This window comes from Jaculus jaculus, chromosome 1 (assembly GCF_020740685.1).
Source record: "Jaculus jaculus isolate mJacJac1 chromosome 1, mJacJac1.mat.Y.cur, whole genome shotgun sequence".
NCBI classification, from domain to species: Eukaryota; Metazoa; Chordata; class Mammalia; order Rodentia; family Dipodidae; genus Jaculus; species Jaculus jaculus.
In genome coordinates, this window is record NC_059102.1 from 61,469,616 (window position 1) to 61,487,690 (window position 18,075).

The following is an 18,075-nucleotide window of genomic DNA, read 5'->3' on the forward strand; positions in this document are numbered from 1 at the left end:
CTATTTATGACAAGCCTACAGCCAACATATTACTAAATGGGGAAAAACTGGAAGCTTTTCCACTAAAATCAGGTACAAGACAAGGGTGTCCACTGTCCCCACTTTTATTTAATATAGTTTTGGAAGTCTTAGCCATAGCAGTAAGGCAAGAGACACACATAAAAGGGATACAAATTGGAAAGGAAGAGATCAAGTTATCATTATTTGCAGATGACATGATTCTATACATAAAGGACCCTAAAGACTCTACTAGCAAACTGTTAGAGCTGATCAAAACCTACAGCCATGTAGCAGGATACAAAATAAATACACAGAAATCAGTATCCTTCATAAATGCTAATAACAAACACATACACAGAGGTTGAAATGAGAGAATCACTCCCACTCACAATTGCATCCAAAAAAATAAAGTACCTTGGAATAGACCTAACCACGGAAGTAAAGAATCTCTACAATGAGAACTTTAAAACACTCAAGCGAGAAATTGCCGAAGACACTAGAAAGTGGAGAAACATCCCTTGTTCCTGGATGGGAAGAATCAATATTGTGAAAATGGCAATCTTACCAAAAGCAATCTACATATTTAATGCAATCCCTATCAAAATTACAAAGGCATTCTTCATAGAAATAGAAAAAACAATCCAAAAATTCATTTGGAATCACAAAAACCTCAAATATCTAAAATAATACTGAGCAACAAAAATAAGGCTGATGGTATCACCATACCTGATTTTAACCTATACTACAGAGCCATAGTAAAAAACAGCATGGTACTGGCACAAAAACAGGCATGTAGATGAGTGGAACAGAATAGAGGACCCAGATGTAGGCCCAGGTAGCTATAGCCACCTGATACTCGATAAAAATGCCAAAAATACTCATTGGAGAAAAGTCAGTTTCTTCAGCAAATGTTGTTGGGAAAACTGGATATATATCTGCAGAAGGATGAAAATAGATTCTTCTCTCTCGCCATGCACAAGAATTAAATCCAAATGGATTAAACCTTAACATCAGACCTAATGTCTCAAACTGCTAGAGGAAAAAGTAGGGGAAACCCTTCAACATATTGATTTTGGCAAAGACTTTCTGAATACAACCCCAATTGCTCAGGCAATAAAACCACAGATTAATCACTAGGAACTCATGAAATTACAAAGATTTTGCACTGCAAAGGACACAGTGAAAAAAGCAAAGAGGCAACCTACAGAATGGGAAAAAAATCTTTGCCAGCTATATATCTGATAGAGGATTAATATCTAGGATATACAAAGAACTGAAAAAGTTAAATAATAAGGAATCAAACAAGCCAATCAAAAAATGGGCTATGGAGCTAAATAGAGCATTCTCAAAGGAAGAAATAGGAATGGCATATAAGCATCGAAAAAATGTTCTACGTCACTAGTCATCAGGGAAATGCAGATTAAAACTACATTGAGATTCCATCTCACTCCTGTCAGATTGGCCACCATCATGAAAACAAATGATCATAAATGTTGGCAGGGATGTGGAAAAAGAGGAACCCTTCTACACTGCTGGTGGGAATGCAATCTGGTCCAGCCATTGTGGAAAACAGTGTGGAGGTTCCTAAAACAGCTGAAGATTGGTCTACCGTATGACGCAGCTATAGCACTCCTAGGCATATATCCGAAGGAATCATCTCATTTCCTTAGAAGTACGTGTTCAACCATGTTTATTCCTGCTCAATTTATAATAGCTGGGAAATGGAACCAGCCTAGATGTCCTTAACTGATGAGTGGATAATGAAGATGTGGCACATTTATACAGTGGAGTTCTACTCAGTAGTAAATAAAGATAAATGAAGTTATGAAATTTGCAGAAAAATGGATGGATCTGGAAAGGATTATCCTAAGTGAGGTAACCCAGGCCCAGAAAGCCAAGCGCCACATGTTCTCTCTCATATGTGGATCCTAGCTACAGATGATTGGGCTTCTGCGTGAGAAGGAAAATATTCAGTAGCAGAGGCCAGCAAGTTAAAAAGGAGATATAAAGGGAAGAGAAAGGAAGGGAGGAGGGTACTTAATAGGTTGGTATTGTATATATTTAAGTACAATGATTGAGATGGGGAGGTAATATAATGGAGAATGGAATTTCAAAGGGGAAAGTGGGGGGGGGAGGGAGGATATTACCATGGGATATTTTTTTATAATCATGGAAAATGTTAATAAAAACTTTTAAAAAAGGGCTGGAGAGATGGCTTAGCGGTTAAATGCTTGCCTGTGAAGCCTAAGAACCCCGGTTCGAGACTCGGTTCCCCAGGTCCTACGTTAGCCAGATGCACAAGGGGGCGCACGCGTCTGGAGTTCGTTTGCAGAGGCTGGAAGCCCTGGCGTGCCCATTCTCTCTCTGCCTCTATCTGTCTTTCTCTCTGTGTCTGTCGCTCTCAAATAAATAAATAAAAAATTTTTAAAAAAATAAAAAAAATTTTAAAAAGTATAGGTGTTTATTAACTTCATACCTCTTGTCCTCTTCTGTATTCCCCATGGCAGACAAAGCCTGGAGTAGCTTTAAAAAAAAGGGGGGCACACAAGTGTCCTCTTTTGAAACAGAAAATGGGTGTTTGCAAAGTTTTGAAAATGTTATCATTTTTTCACAAACATATATCACCTTTGTTAAAAGGAAAAATGCCATCTTAAGGTGTATCTTGCCTTTGTTGTAAAATTTATTTATATTCAGCACTACTGTCAGGACAAAACTTATTCTTTTAGAAGGAATTTAAATTTGAAAATATGAATAATTGCTTTCAGCACGAGAATTTATTCTTTCCTCAGAATTGTTCATTATAATCTGAACCAGCAGTGGCACACTGAAAAACTCCAGCTTGAATAGCAAGGCAGTTTTATTTTGATGTAGGTCAAGAGTTCTTAAATACTTAGAAGTATACAATTTCTTAAAAGAGTTTAATGGATTGTTGTCTTAGAAATGAAAATATTAGTTAAAATGTATCATCAACAAAAATGGATAGGAAAGTATAAACATTGTGGAGCTTGATTCTTGGGACTCATCTTGGTGATTCTGATTATATAAATGATGCATGGAGGCCTGGAATCTTCACCTTAATTAGCTGCACCAGTATGTGCTTCTTAAGGGAGAAAATGGACTAGCTTGTGAATGAGACCTTTGAGCTCCACAGTATCTATTTACATTGCTTTTGCATGTACATTTTAACACTGAAAACTCTATGAACATAACTTTAAACCTACATTAACAATTCAAGTATTTAAAGATTGGTTTATTCCAAAGGTTCTAGCATGGAAACAGCATATTAGTCAAAAAACTCATAATTTTCTTGAGACCTCAAATGAACCAAAACAAGAGAGAGTATCTTTAATATTATCATAGAACTTTAGGAAATTACAACCAGAAAATGTTTTCACATTTTACCTAATACATATGAATTATTGGAACTACAATCCTCTGTATTATAATGTTTAAATTTTTTTAAATACATTTTTGTTTTGAAGTCAGGTCTCACTCTAGCACAGGCTGACCTGGAAGACTCACCTTGAAAGCACATGTAATCTGTTTTTTATTTCAGAAAATTTAGCAAAGTTTTTTGGAATGCTGGAACATAATTGTACCATAATAATTTATCAGAGAAATTTATATAACTGGTTTTCACTTATATTATATGTCAAAGAGAGTTGTTTTTGCTTAAGTTCTAATTTTTACCAGTTGAGACTCCTAAAGTACAATTTATGCTAAGTAAAATTCAGCCTTTGTGGGATGTAGTTTAAGTATTAACATATACAGCGATGAGATCAACATCACATGAAAGATGTAAAGCATTTCAATTACTCGAGACTTATAGGCATTCTTATCTACTTCCAGCCACTTGCAGGCCTTGGTCTGTTGTCCTTCCCTGCACTTGGGCCTTTCTGAATGTCCCATATAGGAAGTCACACAGAATACAGAACCAGCTTCTGCAGCATCATGTAATGAGTTTGAGATTCCTTATTGTGTAATAGGGCTTGGGTTTTATTGCTGAGTAGTATGCCATTGGGAGGAGTACCACGGAGTTTTATTTACTCCCAGTAAGTGAATTTAGGTTGTTCTTAGCACTTAAGAATTGTATCAACATAAGCACCCAGGAAGGATCTTGCATTATAGTTTTCATTTCTCAAATCTAGTTTGGCGTTATTTCTTTGTTGAAGCTTCTATTAGGATCTTTAGTTCATATTTTTATAGGGTTTTGCTATTACTGAAGTTTAAAGTTCTCCATTTATTTTAATAGTAAGTAGTAGCAGGGAGGAGGCTGGAAATAGCTCCACACTCCACTGCAGCAATCTGAGTAAAGCCCTTTCCTCAGGGAAGCTGGGTTACTTCACTGAAGAAAACACTTTCAGGATGAGCTAGTGTAAAAGAGTCCAATCCCCTACCCCCGCCCCCCAGAGAAGGAAAGAGGCAGATAGAGAGAATGGACCTGCCAGGGCTTTCTCAGCTGCTGCAAATGAACTCCGGAACCATGATCCATTTTGTGCATCTGGCTTACGTGGGCCTGCTCAAAGAGTTTCCAAGTCATCACTGCCATCTCTTTTTCTCTTGTCTGTGAGACTTTAGGGTAACTCTAGAGGTGGCTTGATAAGGCAAATCCAGGAGTTAAGAGTTTTACATGGGCTAGGACATTATTATTATTGTTCTTGTTTTCATTGTAAAACAGTGGGTTCTTATGAGATTTCTAGAATATTGTAGGTTTACATCTGGGAAGGGGAAAATACCATGTATACTTAGGCCTTAAGCATGAATCATTGCTTTTTTTTTTCTTTTTTTGGTTTTTCGAGGTAGGGTCTCACTCTAGTCCAGGCTGACCTGGAATTCATTATGTAGACCTAGGGTGGCCTCTAACTCATGAGGATCCTCCTACCTGTGCCTCCCAAGTACTGGGATTGAAGTCATGTGCCACCATACCCAGCTTCATTGCTATTTTATTATTCTTATTTGAAACATCTCTACAGAAAAGGAATATTTTTCTCTATAGTGTGTAAGAGTTACCTTCCCATCTATTTTGTTGCCTTGAGACAGAGTCTTGCTGAGCCTGGAGCTGCCATTTTTGGTCACATTGGCTGATCAGGGAGCCCCAATGGTCATCCTGCCTTTGCCCTACTCTGGTCTGGTTTTATAGGCATGTGTGACCGTGCCTGGCTTTTTATATGGGTCTTGGGGATCAAAGTCAAATTCTCATGCTTACAAAGCAAGTGCCCTTATCTGCTAAGCTATCTCTCTGGCCCCTTAATAATGTTTTTAGAAGAGGATAGCTTTTATTTTGATGTTCTAATAAATCATGGGTTAGGATTTTGTTTTTGTAGCTAAGAAATCTTTGTCTAGACTTCAGTTATTGCTGAAAACAAGTACCATTTACTTTTCTCCCTTTAAAAAATATCCTTACTTTTATTTATTTATTAGACAGAGGTAGAGAGAGACATAGAATGCATGCACCAGGGCCTCCAGCCACTGCAGATGAACTCCAGATGCATGTGCCATCCATGTGCATCTGGCTTACATGGGTACTGGGAAATCAAACCTGGGTCCTCAGGCTTCACAGGCAAATGTCTTTACTAAGCCATCTCTCCAGCCCATTCCCTCTTGTTTTTTTATTGACAATTCTATAACCATTGACAATAAACTATGATAATCCCCCTTCTAACTTTCCCCTTCACAACTCCATTCTCCATCATATCCCTTCCTTCTCTGTCTTAGTCTCTCTTTTATTTTGATATCATCAGCTGTTCTTCCTATTATGAGCATCTTGCATAGGTAGTGCCAGGCACTGAGGTCATGGGTATCCAAGCCATTTTTTTGTTTGTTCGTTTTTCGAGGTAGGGTCTCACTCTAGCCCAGGCTGACCTGGAATTCACTCTGTAGTCTCAGGGTGGCCTTGAAGTCATGGTCATCTTCCTATTTCTGTCTCCTGAGTGCTGGGATTAAAGACATGCACCACCATGCCCGCCTCCATTTTTTGTCTGGAAGAGTGCATTGTAAGCAGTCCTGCCCTTCCTTTGGCTCTTACATTCTTTCCTCCACCTCTTCCGCAATGGACCCTGAGCCTTGGAAGGTGTGATAAAGATGTCTTAGTTGTTGAGCACTTCTCTGTCACTTCTTCTCAGCACTGTGATGCCTTTTGAGTCATCCCAAAGGTCACTGCCATCCAAAAAGAGAAGCTTCTCTAACCCAAAAGTGAGAGTAGCATTAATATATGAGTATGAACATTAAGAGAAGTGCTAACTGGGCAGTTTGGTGAGCATAATATATGCATTTACCCAGAGACCAGCAGGTGTTACACCCCTAGGGCTCATGGCCTACCCTGTTACAATTTTTCAGTATCAGGCATGTATTCTCTCCTATGGAGCAGGCCTGCGGTCCAATGAGAGAGTAGTTGGTTACCCTGATAACAGTCATGCCACTATTGCACCCATTGGCTTATTTGGCCTGGCTAGCCAGATTTAAGGCTTTTAGTATCCACTGTTGTTTATCTCCACTGATGACTTTTCTGTCTCCCGTAGAGCTGCATGCAGCATAGCTTTTTCCAGTTTTCTGTCTGTCAGCTGGTCTACAAGGAGGTTTTTTTTTGAAGAACAAGTGAGAGAGAGAGCCAGGGCCTCAGCCATTGTAGTTGAGCTCCAGACACTTGCTCTACCTAATGGGCATGTGTGACATTGCACTCGCCTTACCTTTGTGTGTCTGGCTTACATGGAATGTGGAGATTTGAACCTTGCTTCATAGGCAAGAGCCTTAACCACTAAGCCATCTCTGCAGCCTAGGGATCTAGTTTTTAGCTCAGCTCCAACAGGATTTCTCAGTGACCTTGCAGTCCAAGCACGTGGAAAACCAAGAGCTTTGGCAATAGCCTGTAATGTTTTTTGGGGGGAATCAGGGACCTCCCTGAACAACAACTCACCGGAAGGTATCCCATCCCTGGCACTGAAATTTTTTAGTAACAATTTATGGCTTCTTGGTGTGCCATTGTCCAAAAATGTAGGTTTTCCATACAGCTTTTTCATACCCTCTTAGATTTTGATTCACCCTCCCCCCACCCTTTCTTTACTCACTCTATTCCCCTGACCTCATTTAGGCCCTTCTACCCCCAGTAATCTGTTCATTTACTTAAATATACAATACTATTTCTTTAAGTCCTCCCCTCTCCTCCTTCCCTTATAACCCCTTTCTAGCTTACTGGCCTCTGCAGTCTAGTTTTATTCCAACTCACATACAAGTCCAAACATCTGTAGCTAGGATCCACATATGAGAGAGAACATGTGGCACTTGGCTTTTTGGGCCTGGGTTACTTCACAAAGTATAATCCTTTGCAAGTCCATCCATTTCCCTGCAAACTTCAGTTTTCTTTACCACTGAATAGAACTTCATTGTATAAATGTACCACATATTCATTATCTATCAGTTGAGGAACATCTAGACTGGTTCCATTTCCTAGCTATCGTGAGTTGAGTGGCAATAAACATGGATGTGCAATAATCTCTTTGGTACTGAGATGAAAGCTTAAGGTGTCTGCCTAGGAGTGATACAGCTGGGCCATATGGTTAACATATTTTTAGCTGCCTAAGGAACCTCTGTACTGATTTCCACAATAGTATACCAGTTTACATTGCCACTAACATGTAGAAGGGTTCCTCTTTTTCCTCATCCTCACCAGCATTCATTGTCATGTGTTTTCTTGATGGTAGCCTTTCTGCCAGGAGTGAGATGGAATCTCAGAGTAAGTTTAATTTGCGTTTCCCTGATGACTAAGGATGTAGGACATTTTTAGATGTTTATATGACATCTGTATTTCTTTTTTTGTGAACCCTGTATTTAGTTGCATAGCCCATTTTTTAGTTGGTTTGCTTGATTTCTTATTATTTAGTGTTTGATTTCTTTGTATATCCTGAATATTAATCCTTTGTTAGATGTGTAGCTGGCAAATATTTTCTCCCATTCTGTAGGTTGCCTCTGCTCTATTCAGAATGTCCTTTGGTCAGAGGTACCATTTACTTTTGTTTACTTAGACATATAATGTGACTTAACTCATTTATTTCTAGAACTTTTGGTAGATTCTTTTTCTTTTTTTTCCACAGTGAAGTTTTAACAGGTTGAGGTTGTCTCCTTCAGTTTGCTGAGCATAGTTAATAGAAATGGATAATTTTATTAAACAAAGTGTTTGTTTTTTCTTCTCATATTGTGATCATCACATTTTCCCCTAAAACATTGCTTTATGAATTATATTTATAGATTTTTGAATTTGAATATTTGTCAAGAAGCATATATTGCCAGATTTGATTTGCTAGAATTTTGTCTTAGATTTTTAACTCTGTGTGTTTTAGAAATACTGAAAAATAATTTTCCGTTCTCTTTTGTAGGGTAGCAGGAACCTTGACAGTTCAATAGTAGGGCCTAACCAGTTGAAAATTGTCCTGTCTGTTTTGTTTTCTGAAAGGATCTGTAGACTTTGTAGACCTAGTATTATATCTTAAATGTTTGATGGACTATACCAGTGAAATCACTTGGCCTAGGATTTCTTTCTTGAAATTTTTAGTTATAATTAAATTTTTCTCTAAAAAATATATGAATATTGGGTTGGAGAGATGGTTTAGTGGTTAAGCGCTTGCCTGTGAAGCCTAAGGATCCCAGTTCAAGGCTTGATTTCCCAGGACCCATGTAAGCCAGGTGCACAAGGGGGCGCACAGGTCTGGAGTTTGTTTGCAGTGGCTAGAGGCCTTGGCGTGCCCATTCTCTCTTTCTCTCTCTGTCCTTCGTTCTCAAATAAATAAACAACAAAAAATTTTCAAAAAAGATTAGCCTTTTAAAAAAATATATGAATGTCAACAGTAGTGTTTAGATTAGCTGCTACTTCGGTAAGTTTTAAAATTGTATCTTGCCAAAACCTTTCCATGGTGTTTTTGGATTTATGTATAAGTAAGGAGTTGGTAGTAAAATTTCCTTTAATGTCTGTATGACCCACAATATTATCCCGTTTCAATCCTAATAGTAGGAATTTACATCCTCTCTTTTTACTTTGTTGAATTTATGAACTATAATGAGCTTTCTACTTTCTTAATACGTAAATAAGAGAACTCCTCTCACTTAGTATACCTATATTTTTCTTCAGACAAGTTCTTACTACAGGCCAGGATGGCCTCAAACTTAACCTGATATGTCTGAGTGCTGGCATTACAGGTGTATGCCACCATAGTCGGCTTAATATCATTTGTAATTACATAAATGTCCCTAGACATTCTTTAGGAAGCTCATAAATTTTAATATATTTTTTTTCATTCACTCAACATATATTTCATAATTTTCCTCCTTGTCCTATGAAATTTTTGAAGTATTTTAAATCTCTATTTATTATGGTAAGAGGGTATACTTTATGTAAATTTCAGGGGGTTTATTAACTTTTTGAGATTCATTTTATGATCTAGAATATGGCCTCTGGTAGAATGTTCTATGTGTATTTGGAGGAATGTACTGTTGTGTGACATGGAAGCAGAAAGGTGTGTGACACATTTCTTCCTTTACAATGGGAAGGTGACTGTGTCAAGCACTCACTGTTCAAGCTGGAGTACCCAAGGTCAATCCTCAGACCTTATGTAAAAAGCCATGGCAGTCTTCTCTAATCCCAACATGCTGAGGCTGACTGCAAGAGGCTTGTGGCGGGGGAGATAGCAGAATTTTTTGGAAGCCCATAGTGAACACAATAATAAGCAAAGAAAGAATCAAATGACCTGGGCAGGTAAGGACCAATCTGAAATTTGTCCTCTGACCTTTTCATGCATGTTATATAGCACATGTAAATCATCACTCACATACACACATACACAAGTACACACAAATATAAACACAAATAAAAATTTTAAGGACAGATTAACTAGAGAAAACAAAGCTAAATTTATCAGTTAAGGGTTTTGTTTTTTATCTGTTTGGTCATTTTGTTACTGTGGATGGAACCCAGGACCTTTACTCTTCCACGGTACTGAGTCACCAGTATCCCCCAGTCAAAGTTTTATGTGACATAGGAGCCTTCCACCAATGAAAACTTTTAAAAACTCATGCTGACGATCCACTCAGGCCCTGTGCTCAGTAGGCAGATGTCGGGTACTGAGCTATACCCCCAGTCCTAGCACTTTCTTTTTTTTTTTTTTTTTTTTTTTGCATTCCATTCATTAGTTTTATTGAAAGGTATACCCCCTGGTACCAAACAAAAATGTAGTTGGTTAGGTTACCTCTCCCAACTCAAAAAGCACTTTCTATTCTGTGCTCAGGTTAGCTGAGGAAGAGACAGCCATGTAGAGGATTGAACTCAGGGCCCGGATGGATTCAGGGGAGGAATATAGCAAGGACCATTTAAATTCTTTTTGGCCTCTCTGGAGCATTTTTCCTAGGGATAAGGCAGATACTTAGTAAGAATGACCTAAGATCTACTTTCATAGGAGGTATCTTATGAATTTCTTCTCAAAAGGGAATGTTGTAGTCAGCTCCAAGCTGCTGGGATGAACTTCCAAACAGACACAGTTTATTGGAGGAAGGGATTTATTAAAGCTTACAGATCCAGGGGAAGTTCCATAATGGTGAAAGAAGCCAGCCCCCTTTCACAGATCCAAGTAGAGAGAAAAACTACCACCAACTGGCCGGCCAGCACCACAAGCAAGCCCAAACCACAGAGGACCAGAAGCTAGCAGCCAGAGCTCTGACTGCTTACTGTATACCTTTGGACTAGAAATCAGATCTGCTCCTAATGATATCTCCTCTTGGCTGGAGACAAGCTTTTTAATAAAAACACCTAAGTTTACTTGAGGGACATACATTTAAACTGCCACAGGGTGGTAGAGTATTACTTCAAGATTCTGTGACCCATCTTAAATAAGAGGTATTCTGGTTTCTTCTCTGGGGCTCAGCAAGGGGCCCAAGACAGTGGGGTATGAGATCAGAGACATGCTCTGTGTCTGAGGCTGTTTCTGAGGCGTTCCAATATTCTTAGTGTTGACGTGTTGAGTTTCAAATGCCAGTTAATGCACCATGCTTGGGCTTATGGACATTTATGTCTTTACCCAGTGGTTTAGGTGGATCCTGGAGAACTGCAATCTCTAGCCCTCATGCTTGCAGCATAAGCTGTCATCTATTGAGCCATCTCCCCAACCCTTCAGTGAAGTTTTGTAGTCATATTTAGTACATTAGTCTTAATACTATTTTTGTTAGGTGTTTTATTAAGTCTTCTTGGAGGGTGGGAGAGGTTATTTGTTGATTTTTGCATATTGATCTGGTTTTAACATGTTTTTAAACACACCTAAGAGGGCTGGAGAGATCAGCCCTTAAGGAGCTTGCCTGCCAAGCCTAACAAGTTGAGTTCAATTCCCTAGTTCCATGTAAGCCAAATATATTTTTAGAAAGATTTCAGCCAGGTGTGGTGGACGCCTTTAATCCCAGCACTTGGGAGGCAGAGGTAGGAGGATTGCCGTTGAGTTCGAGGCCACCCTGAGAATACATAGTGAATTCCAGGGCAGCATGGGCTAGAGGGAGACCCTGCCTTGGGTGGGGGCAGGGGGATTTCAGGGCTGGGCATGGTGGTGTGTGGTGGTGTGTCTTTAATCCCAACACTCAGAGGCAGAGGTTGGAGGATCACTGTGAGTTCAAGGCCACGATGAAACTACATAGTGAATTCCAGGTGAGCCTGGGCTAGAATGAGATACTACCTACAAGGAAAAAAAAAATGCTTTAAGAAAGTAGGCAAACAAGAAGTGCTATTTTACAGCTGTAAATTATTATTTAGAACTGCTATATACTTAAGTATCATAGATAAATATCTGAGCTCAAAATCTAGGAGTTGAGGTTTAGGCTTTTCACTCATACATTACATATGCCCCCTTATTACGTCAAATAAATCTTCATTAGTAAAAGTCAATAACTTTATTTTCCTTTCCACCTTCAGTGTTAAATGTTTACAAAAGACAGTGAAGGATTCTTACCACATAATATGTAGACCATGTGCCTGTGAACTTGACATTTGTGCAAAATGTGGAAAGAAAGAAGACATTGTTATTCCGTGAGTACTTCCTTTTGCTTTTGGGGTTTACTTTTAGTGACACATTTTTTTCTCTTAATAAGACATTCAGTAGCTCTTAAATTTGTCTATTTCCCACTAATGTCAACATGTCAATACTGAACAGGAAAAGTAGTCATAATTGCATTACTTTTTCTTCTACAATATAAAATCACATTTATATTTTTAAGAATATTTTCTATTTAGCCTTAAGCCTTACAATTATTACAAAGAATTACCCATCATGTAACAGTTTCCCCTTAACCGGATACCTTTTACTAACTTCTTTGTGCTACTCTTACCAGCAGTGGTATGTTGAGTTAAGCTAGTTTTCAAAAAGCCTTTTGGGTCTCCTATTTCATTAGGTTACTGCTAAGCAGTACTGTGTGGTTAAATAATAAAAGATGAAAGTTACAAACTTTTTCTTCTTTTAGGTTTGATAAAGAACAAGAAATAGAAAATAATGACAACAATCCAAGTTCCAGTCGTAGAAGCCACAAAAGACCTGATGATGATGATGGTTTGGAGTTTGATATTGATGACGACAGTCAAGGAACAGATTGATTCACTAGTAAAAGTTATGCTGAGAATGTGAATTGCTAACCAACATGTATTTTTGAGTGGTTCACCAAAAATACTGTGAAATCCTAGTGAAGAGACTAGTGAAAATTGATACCTCTCCAATATAAATTTTGTATAACTTGAATGATTATTAAACTTTTATCCAGTTTTCCATGACAGCTTTAGAAATTGCATCTGCTAAGCCAGCCGTGGTGGCGTGCACACCTTTAATCCCAGCACTCGGGAGGCAGAGGTAGGAGGATCGCCGTGAGTTCGAGGCCACCCTGAGACTACATAGTGAATTCCAGGTCTGCCTGGGCTAGAGTGAGACCCTTCCTCAAAAAAACAAAAAGCAAACAAAAAAAAATTGCATCTGCTTTAACTCTGGTCATATATTCATCTGCTGAAATACATATTGTGGTTTTATAATATAATATATGGGAATTATTTAGGAAAATATTTCTAGTTTCAAACTAAATAAGATTCAGAATTAGTAATCATATCGGAACTATCTTATGTCAAAATAAGGTACCTTTCAATGCACTGATCTTGAGTATATGGGCCACTTAGCAAAAGTCCCTTATGTACATCTTGTTACCAAACAAAACCATTTTTTTTATAGTCATGCTTAGGAAGTATATAACAATTTTTTTCAAAAATATTCTTACATACTATATTTTATTGTTTTTACCATTTCCATTGTAAAATATAACCAGAAAAAATGTATCCAATTTATACATGTAGTTTAATAATTACAAAAGAAAACCCATGCATTTGCATTCAGATAAAGAAACTGCCAATATCTGAAACTTTCACAGGGTTGTCTCTCCTCACAAGCTTACTCTTCCCAGAATTGACACCATCCTAGGCTTATCATTTTACTACCATGCCTCTGCTTCTAAACAATATAAATTAGCTTTGTGTGATTATGGAAATCTTAATTTTAGTTTTTAAAAGATCCCCATGTATTAGTGTATTACTGTGTTGTCCTTGTCTCAGTAGACGGAGAGAGGTGTGTGTGTGTGTGTGTGTGTGTGTGTGTGTGTGTGTGTTTGTATACACACGTGCATTTGCTGCACCACATGAGAATAAGTGTGAGCATTGTTTTTAGATATTAAATGAACAGACTTTAATGTTACTTTGCATCTCCTTTCATTGTTATAAATTTTTGGAGACAGATCCATGTTGTTGCAAAGGGTATAATTTGCTCATTTTGAGTTGACATTATCCTAATGCAAAAGGGAAATTATAATGAAGTTCACTATTGCATACAGTACTGGTGTGAGTGTTGTTATGCAAGTCTGTTGGCGCATCTGTGCATTTGTGTTTGACATGTGTTTGTCAGCAGTGAAGCAATCCGACGTCTGCACCTTCAACTTCACTGCATAGTGTGAAACTTACCAGCAGTGCTGGCCCCCCCTCACACTGTTCCCCACTGTCAGCAACCTGCAAGACTTTTCATGTTCTTGAGTCCTTTCTGATACTAAGTATCAGAATTTTATATGTATGCCAGTTGATAAATATAAAATTCTAATGTATGTAGCAACATCTGTTTGCTAATTTATATATCCATAATTATTAATCAGCCTGATTCCTTTTATGTTTATTGATTATATGATTTTGTTAATACACTATAGTACTGAATATTTTCTTAACTATAACTTATTTTAGAAATTCATGCTGGAATATTTCAGTGTGTAATGTCAATTTACTCTAAAAATTTTAGTGTAAGAAAAGTAATTATTAGATATATGAAATTAAATATATTAATAATTACTGTGTAATATTGCAGTGTATACTATCACTTTAATAAAATATTTTCATGTAAATAAAATAAGTAAAGACACGGACAGTCTTTCTAGTGGCATCAAAAACTATGTAACTGGGCTGGGGAAATGGCTTAGCAGTTAAGTGCTTGCCTGTGAAGCTTAAGGACCCTGGTTCAAGGCTCGATTCCCCAGGACCCACATTAGCCAGATGCACAAGGGAGTGCATGTGTCTGGAGTTTGTTTGCAATGGCTGGAAGCCCTGGCACGCCCATTCTCTCCCTCCCTCTTCCCTTTTCTCCCTCCCTCCCTCTTTCTCTCTCTGTCGCCCTCATATAAATAAATAAACAAACAAAAAAAGACCAGTTGTTTAAAAAAATATATGTAACCTAGCAATAAATACAAAAGTATTTAAGAACTCTGCCAACAGAAATACAAAATCTTACCAAGTCATTAAAACAGTAGAGAACATTTGTTCCTGTAAAGTTGTGTGGCTTTCCTTTTTGTAAAAATAATTTTATATATAAATTTTATTTTCATTGCTTTTTGTATAAAAGTTTATTTAACTTTTGTGATTCAGAAGAGCAGACTCCTGGTTCTCTTGTGAATCCTTCCCTGTGGAGTGTGGGCTTTCGCCTGGAGAGAAGTGGGACGGAGAGCATCCCCTAGTGACCGGTGTGGCAGCTAGTTCATGCTTGCGGGCTTTGAAGAGGGGCTTCATTTGGCATCTTCAGTTAAAATTTTGGTATATTCACTTGCTTTGCGCTTCCTGTTCTAACTTTCTGTTAGAACACTCACCATGCAAAAATGAAATTAATCCTTTTTTTATTTCAGTGTAATTAATTAGCTTAATGCAGTGAATTTAGTTGTTCCATTTTGGTATTTTCAAGACTACATCAAATATTCAAAAATATTTCAGGAGTTTATTACTGTTCCAAAACTCTGATCAAAGTTCATATAATGAATGTTGAACAAATAATTATTCCTGAGGTATTGTTACTTATTTTCTCTGGATCATGACCTAGGATGTATTTTTTTTTGTTCCTCCCCAAATTCTGATATGATTTTCAGCTATAGCAAATGAAATTACTTGCATGTGGCCAAACCCATTCATGCCCACTGGCTTCTTGTTAGCTGTCAAGATACAACGCCTCGTCCTCTCCTTCCCGTGCAGTGCAGCTTCACTCTGCCCTGCCGCTGGGAGAGTTTAAGACAGGACGACCTCCGGGACAAGGAGAAAACACAGCTCCTCGGCTCTTCTTGCCCATGTGGCTGTGAGAAGAGATGAAATCCAGAACCTGTAGCCACGGTGGGGGAGCTTCAACAGGTTGCAGACAACCATGCTGTTTGATGTATAGCTGCTGACCTTGATGCCCTGCACCCCGCCTCTCCAGTTCGTGTTGGAGCAGCTGCCAGGCAGAAATCCAGTTACAGCCAAAGGCATTCCAGCTGATACCTCAACAACTTTGGTAACAGCTTCTGAAGAACATATTACGAGCTGAGCCAATAAGAAATAAATATATTAAACATGACTACTCAGCCGGGCGTGGTGGCACACACCTTTAATCCTAGCACTCAGGAGGCAGAGGTAGGAGAATCGCTGTGAGTTTGAGGTCACCTTGAGAATACGTAGTGAATTCCAGGTCAGTGTGTGAGACCCTACCTCAAACAACAACAACAAAAATAAAACAAAAAACTATTCAGTAATGAAGGTTTTTCAATTTGGTTGTCTTCATTGTGCAAACAAACTCTCAATGTTAACACCTAGTATCAACTGTGCTGCTCAGATATGCTAAGCATTTTGCATATATTAACATATTTAATCCTTTAGCTTCATGGAACATTACACCAAGCTAATAAATGACAGGACCAGGACTGAGAATCATGCTCTCCAATTCGAGTCTGCCTTTCACCTTTACACTGTGCTGCTGTGTCCTATGGCGAAGGCATTCCTAAAGGTAGAAAAGAGAAAGGATCATATTGGATAGCCTGCCTGCCACAGAAGGTTATCTAGTTAATCACAAAGGCTGTGAGTAATAATAGGTAGCATTTACTCATGTCAAATCACTGAGCCACCTGTGTGTAGTAGTGCAAGTCACTACTCTAGATAGTTGGGTGCTACAGAGACCAAAGCTGCCCAGCAGAGATGAACTCTTAGCAAGTGGAGACTTGGTGAGCAGTAAACCTAACAAGCAAGTAATGTTAGGTAGAAAGTGCTACTGGTAAGAGACAACCAAGCATAGAAGACAATCAGGAGCCAGGACAGCCCAGCAGTTTAAAGGGGAGGTACACAAGTGGGTGTGGTGTGGTGTGGGCTCTGAAGCCTCTGCCTAGCTTTGTCCTGCACAGCTCTTCCCTGCGAGGGATCCTGGAGTTGTGTCCTACAAGAGTGCATGCAGCTGCAGATTCACTTAAGCATTCAAGGGGCTTCGCAGCACCCACTCCTCACCAGCCCCAACCTCCCTTCTGTTTTTTCCACCCAGTATGATTAGCACCTGTCATGGCCTCATTTCCCTGTGTTTGCCTCAGATGTGATCAGACGAAATCCAGGGTGAAAGTGAAACCCTCTTAAGGTTTATAGCCTATTTTCCAGGACACACATTGTGTGTGTGTATATGTGTACACAAGAAGCATTTTCATTTTATAGATGTATAAATCCAACACCAGGTATTGCCAAATGCTATTTAAAGCCTTAGGTCTGGATAGGAAAAGCCAAAGAATGACTGTAGAGGAAATGGCCAAGGATGGACATTAGGCTGTCCAGCACTTAGGGATTACTGTGACAAATTGCTAGTGCTCAGGGAGCAACCGGGGCATGGCAAGAGAACAGGAAGGTGTCCTGGAGGCCGCATGGTACTTCATGGAGCATCGAGTACAGCTCTGGCATTCCACACTTACAGATGGAAAGTGATGGTAACAAATTTCATAAACAACCAATAAGCTTTAGGTCCAGTTTGGACCTGCATACTTCCATGACCCCAGAGTCCCTTTTGCACATTACTGGTTTAGTATTTGCAAGAAGGGTATGAGTTACTCATTAGACAAACCGATTGTTTTCCTTACCAACTTGAGATTTCTATAACGTCAGCCCCTTTGGCACTCTTCCATGTTGTTGCAGTCAGATTCTCAATGCTGGCAGAAATGACCCAACCAAGAACAGCTTTGGGGGAAAAGGGTTGGCTTACAGATTCAAGGGGAAGCTCCACAATAGCAGGGGGAGACATTGGCATGAGCAGAGTGGACATCAGCCCCTGGCCAGAATAAGGTGAACAATACCAACAGGAGAGTGTGCCAAACAGTGTCAAGAGGAAACTGGCTATAACACCCATAAGCCCGCCCCCAACAATACACTCCCTCCAGGAGGCATTAAGTCCCAAATCTCCATCAGCTGGGAACCTAGCATTCAGAATACCTAAATTTATGGAAGACACCTGAATCAAACTACCACACGTTATCCTCCATCACTTGACACAGTTGTAGCTTTCTTCCAAAGACCTTAAGTCCCGAGCATTATTGCAGAATCCTCTGACATGCCAAGTCACATTTTTATACCTCCACATGACTAAGACACACACATATAAAGTGGAATACATGTAACTTCTCTTATTGGATGATGTCACTGTATTGTGAAATCTAACTCTGGATATATAGTAGCTATATTAGGTAGGTATGTTTTAATATCTCACATAGTATCAGGAGAAA

General features: G+C 38.9%; 1 protein-coding gene across 1 annotated transcript in view; it reads left to right on the plus strand.

Moving 5' to 3' along the window:
• Nucleotides 1-12,784, plus strand: part of C1H9orf85 (chromosome 1 C9orf85 homolog) — an 89,488-nt gene extending 76,704 nt beyond the window's left edge. The window contains exons 3-4 of the mRNA XM_004652982.2: nt 11,936-12,049; nt 12,481-12,784. Of these exons, the coding sequence (XP_004653039.2) occupies nt 11,936-12,049; nt 12,481-12,610 (244 nt within the window). The 3' untranslated portion in view covers nt 12,611-12,784. The remainder of the gene's footprint in view (nt 1-11,935; nt 12,050-12,480) is intronic.
• Nucleotides 12,785-18,075: the final 5,291 nt, after the last annotated feature.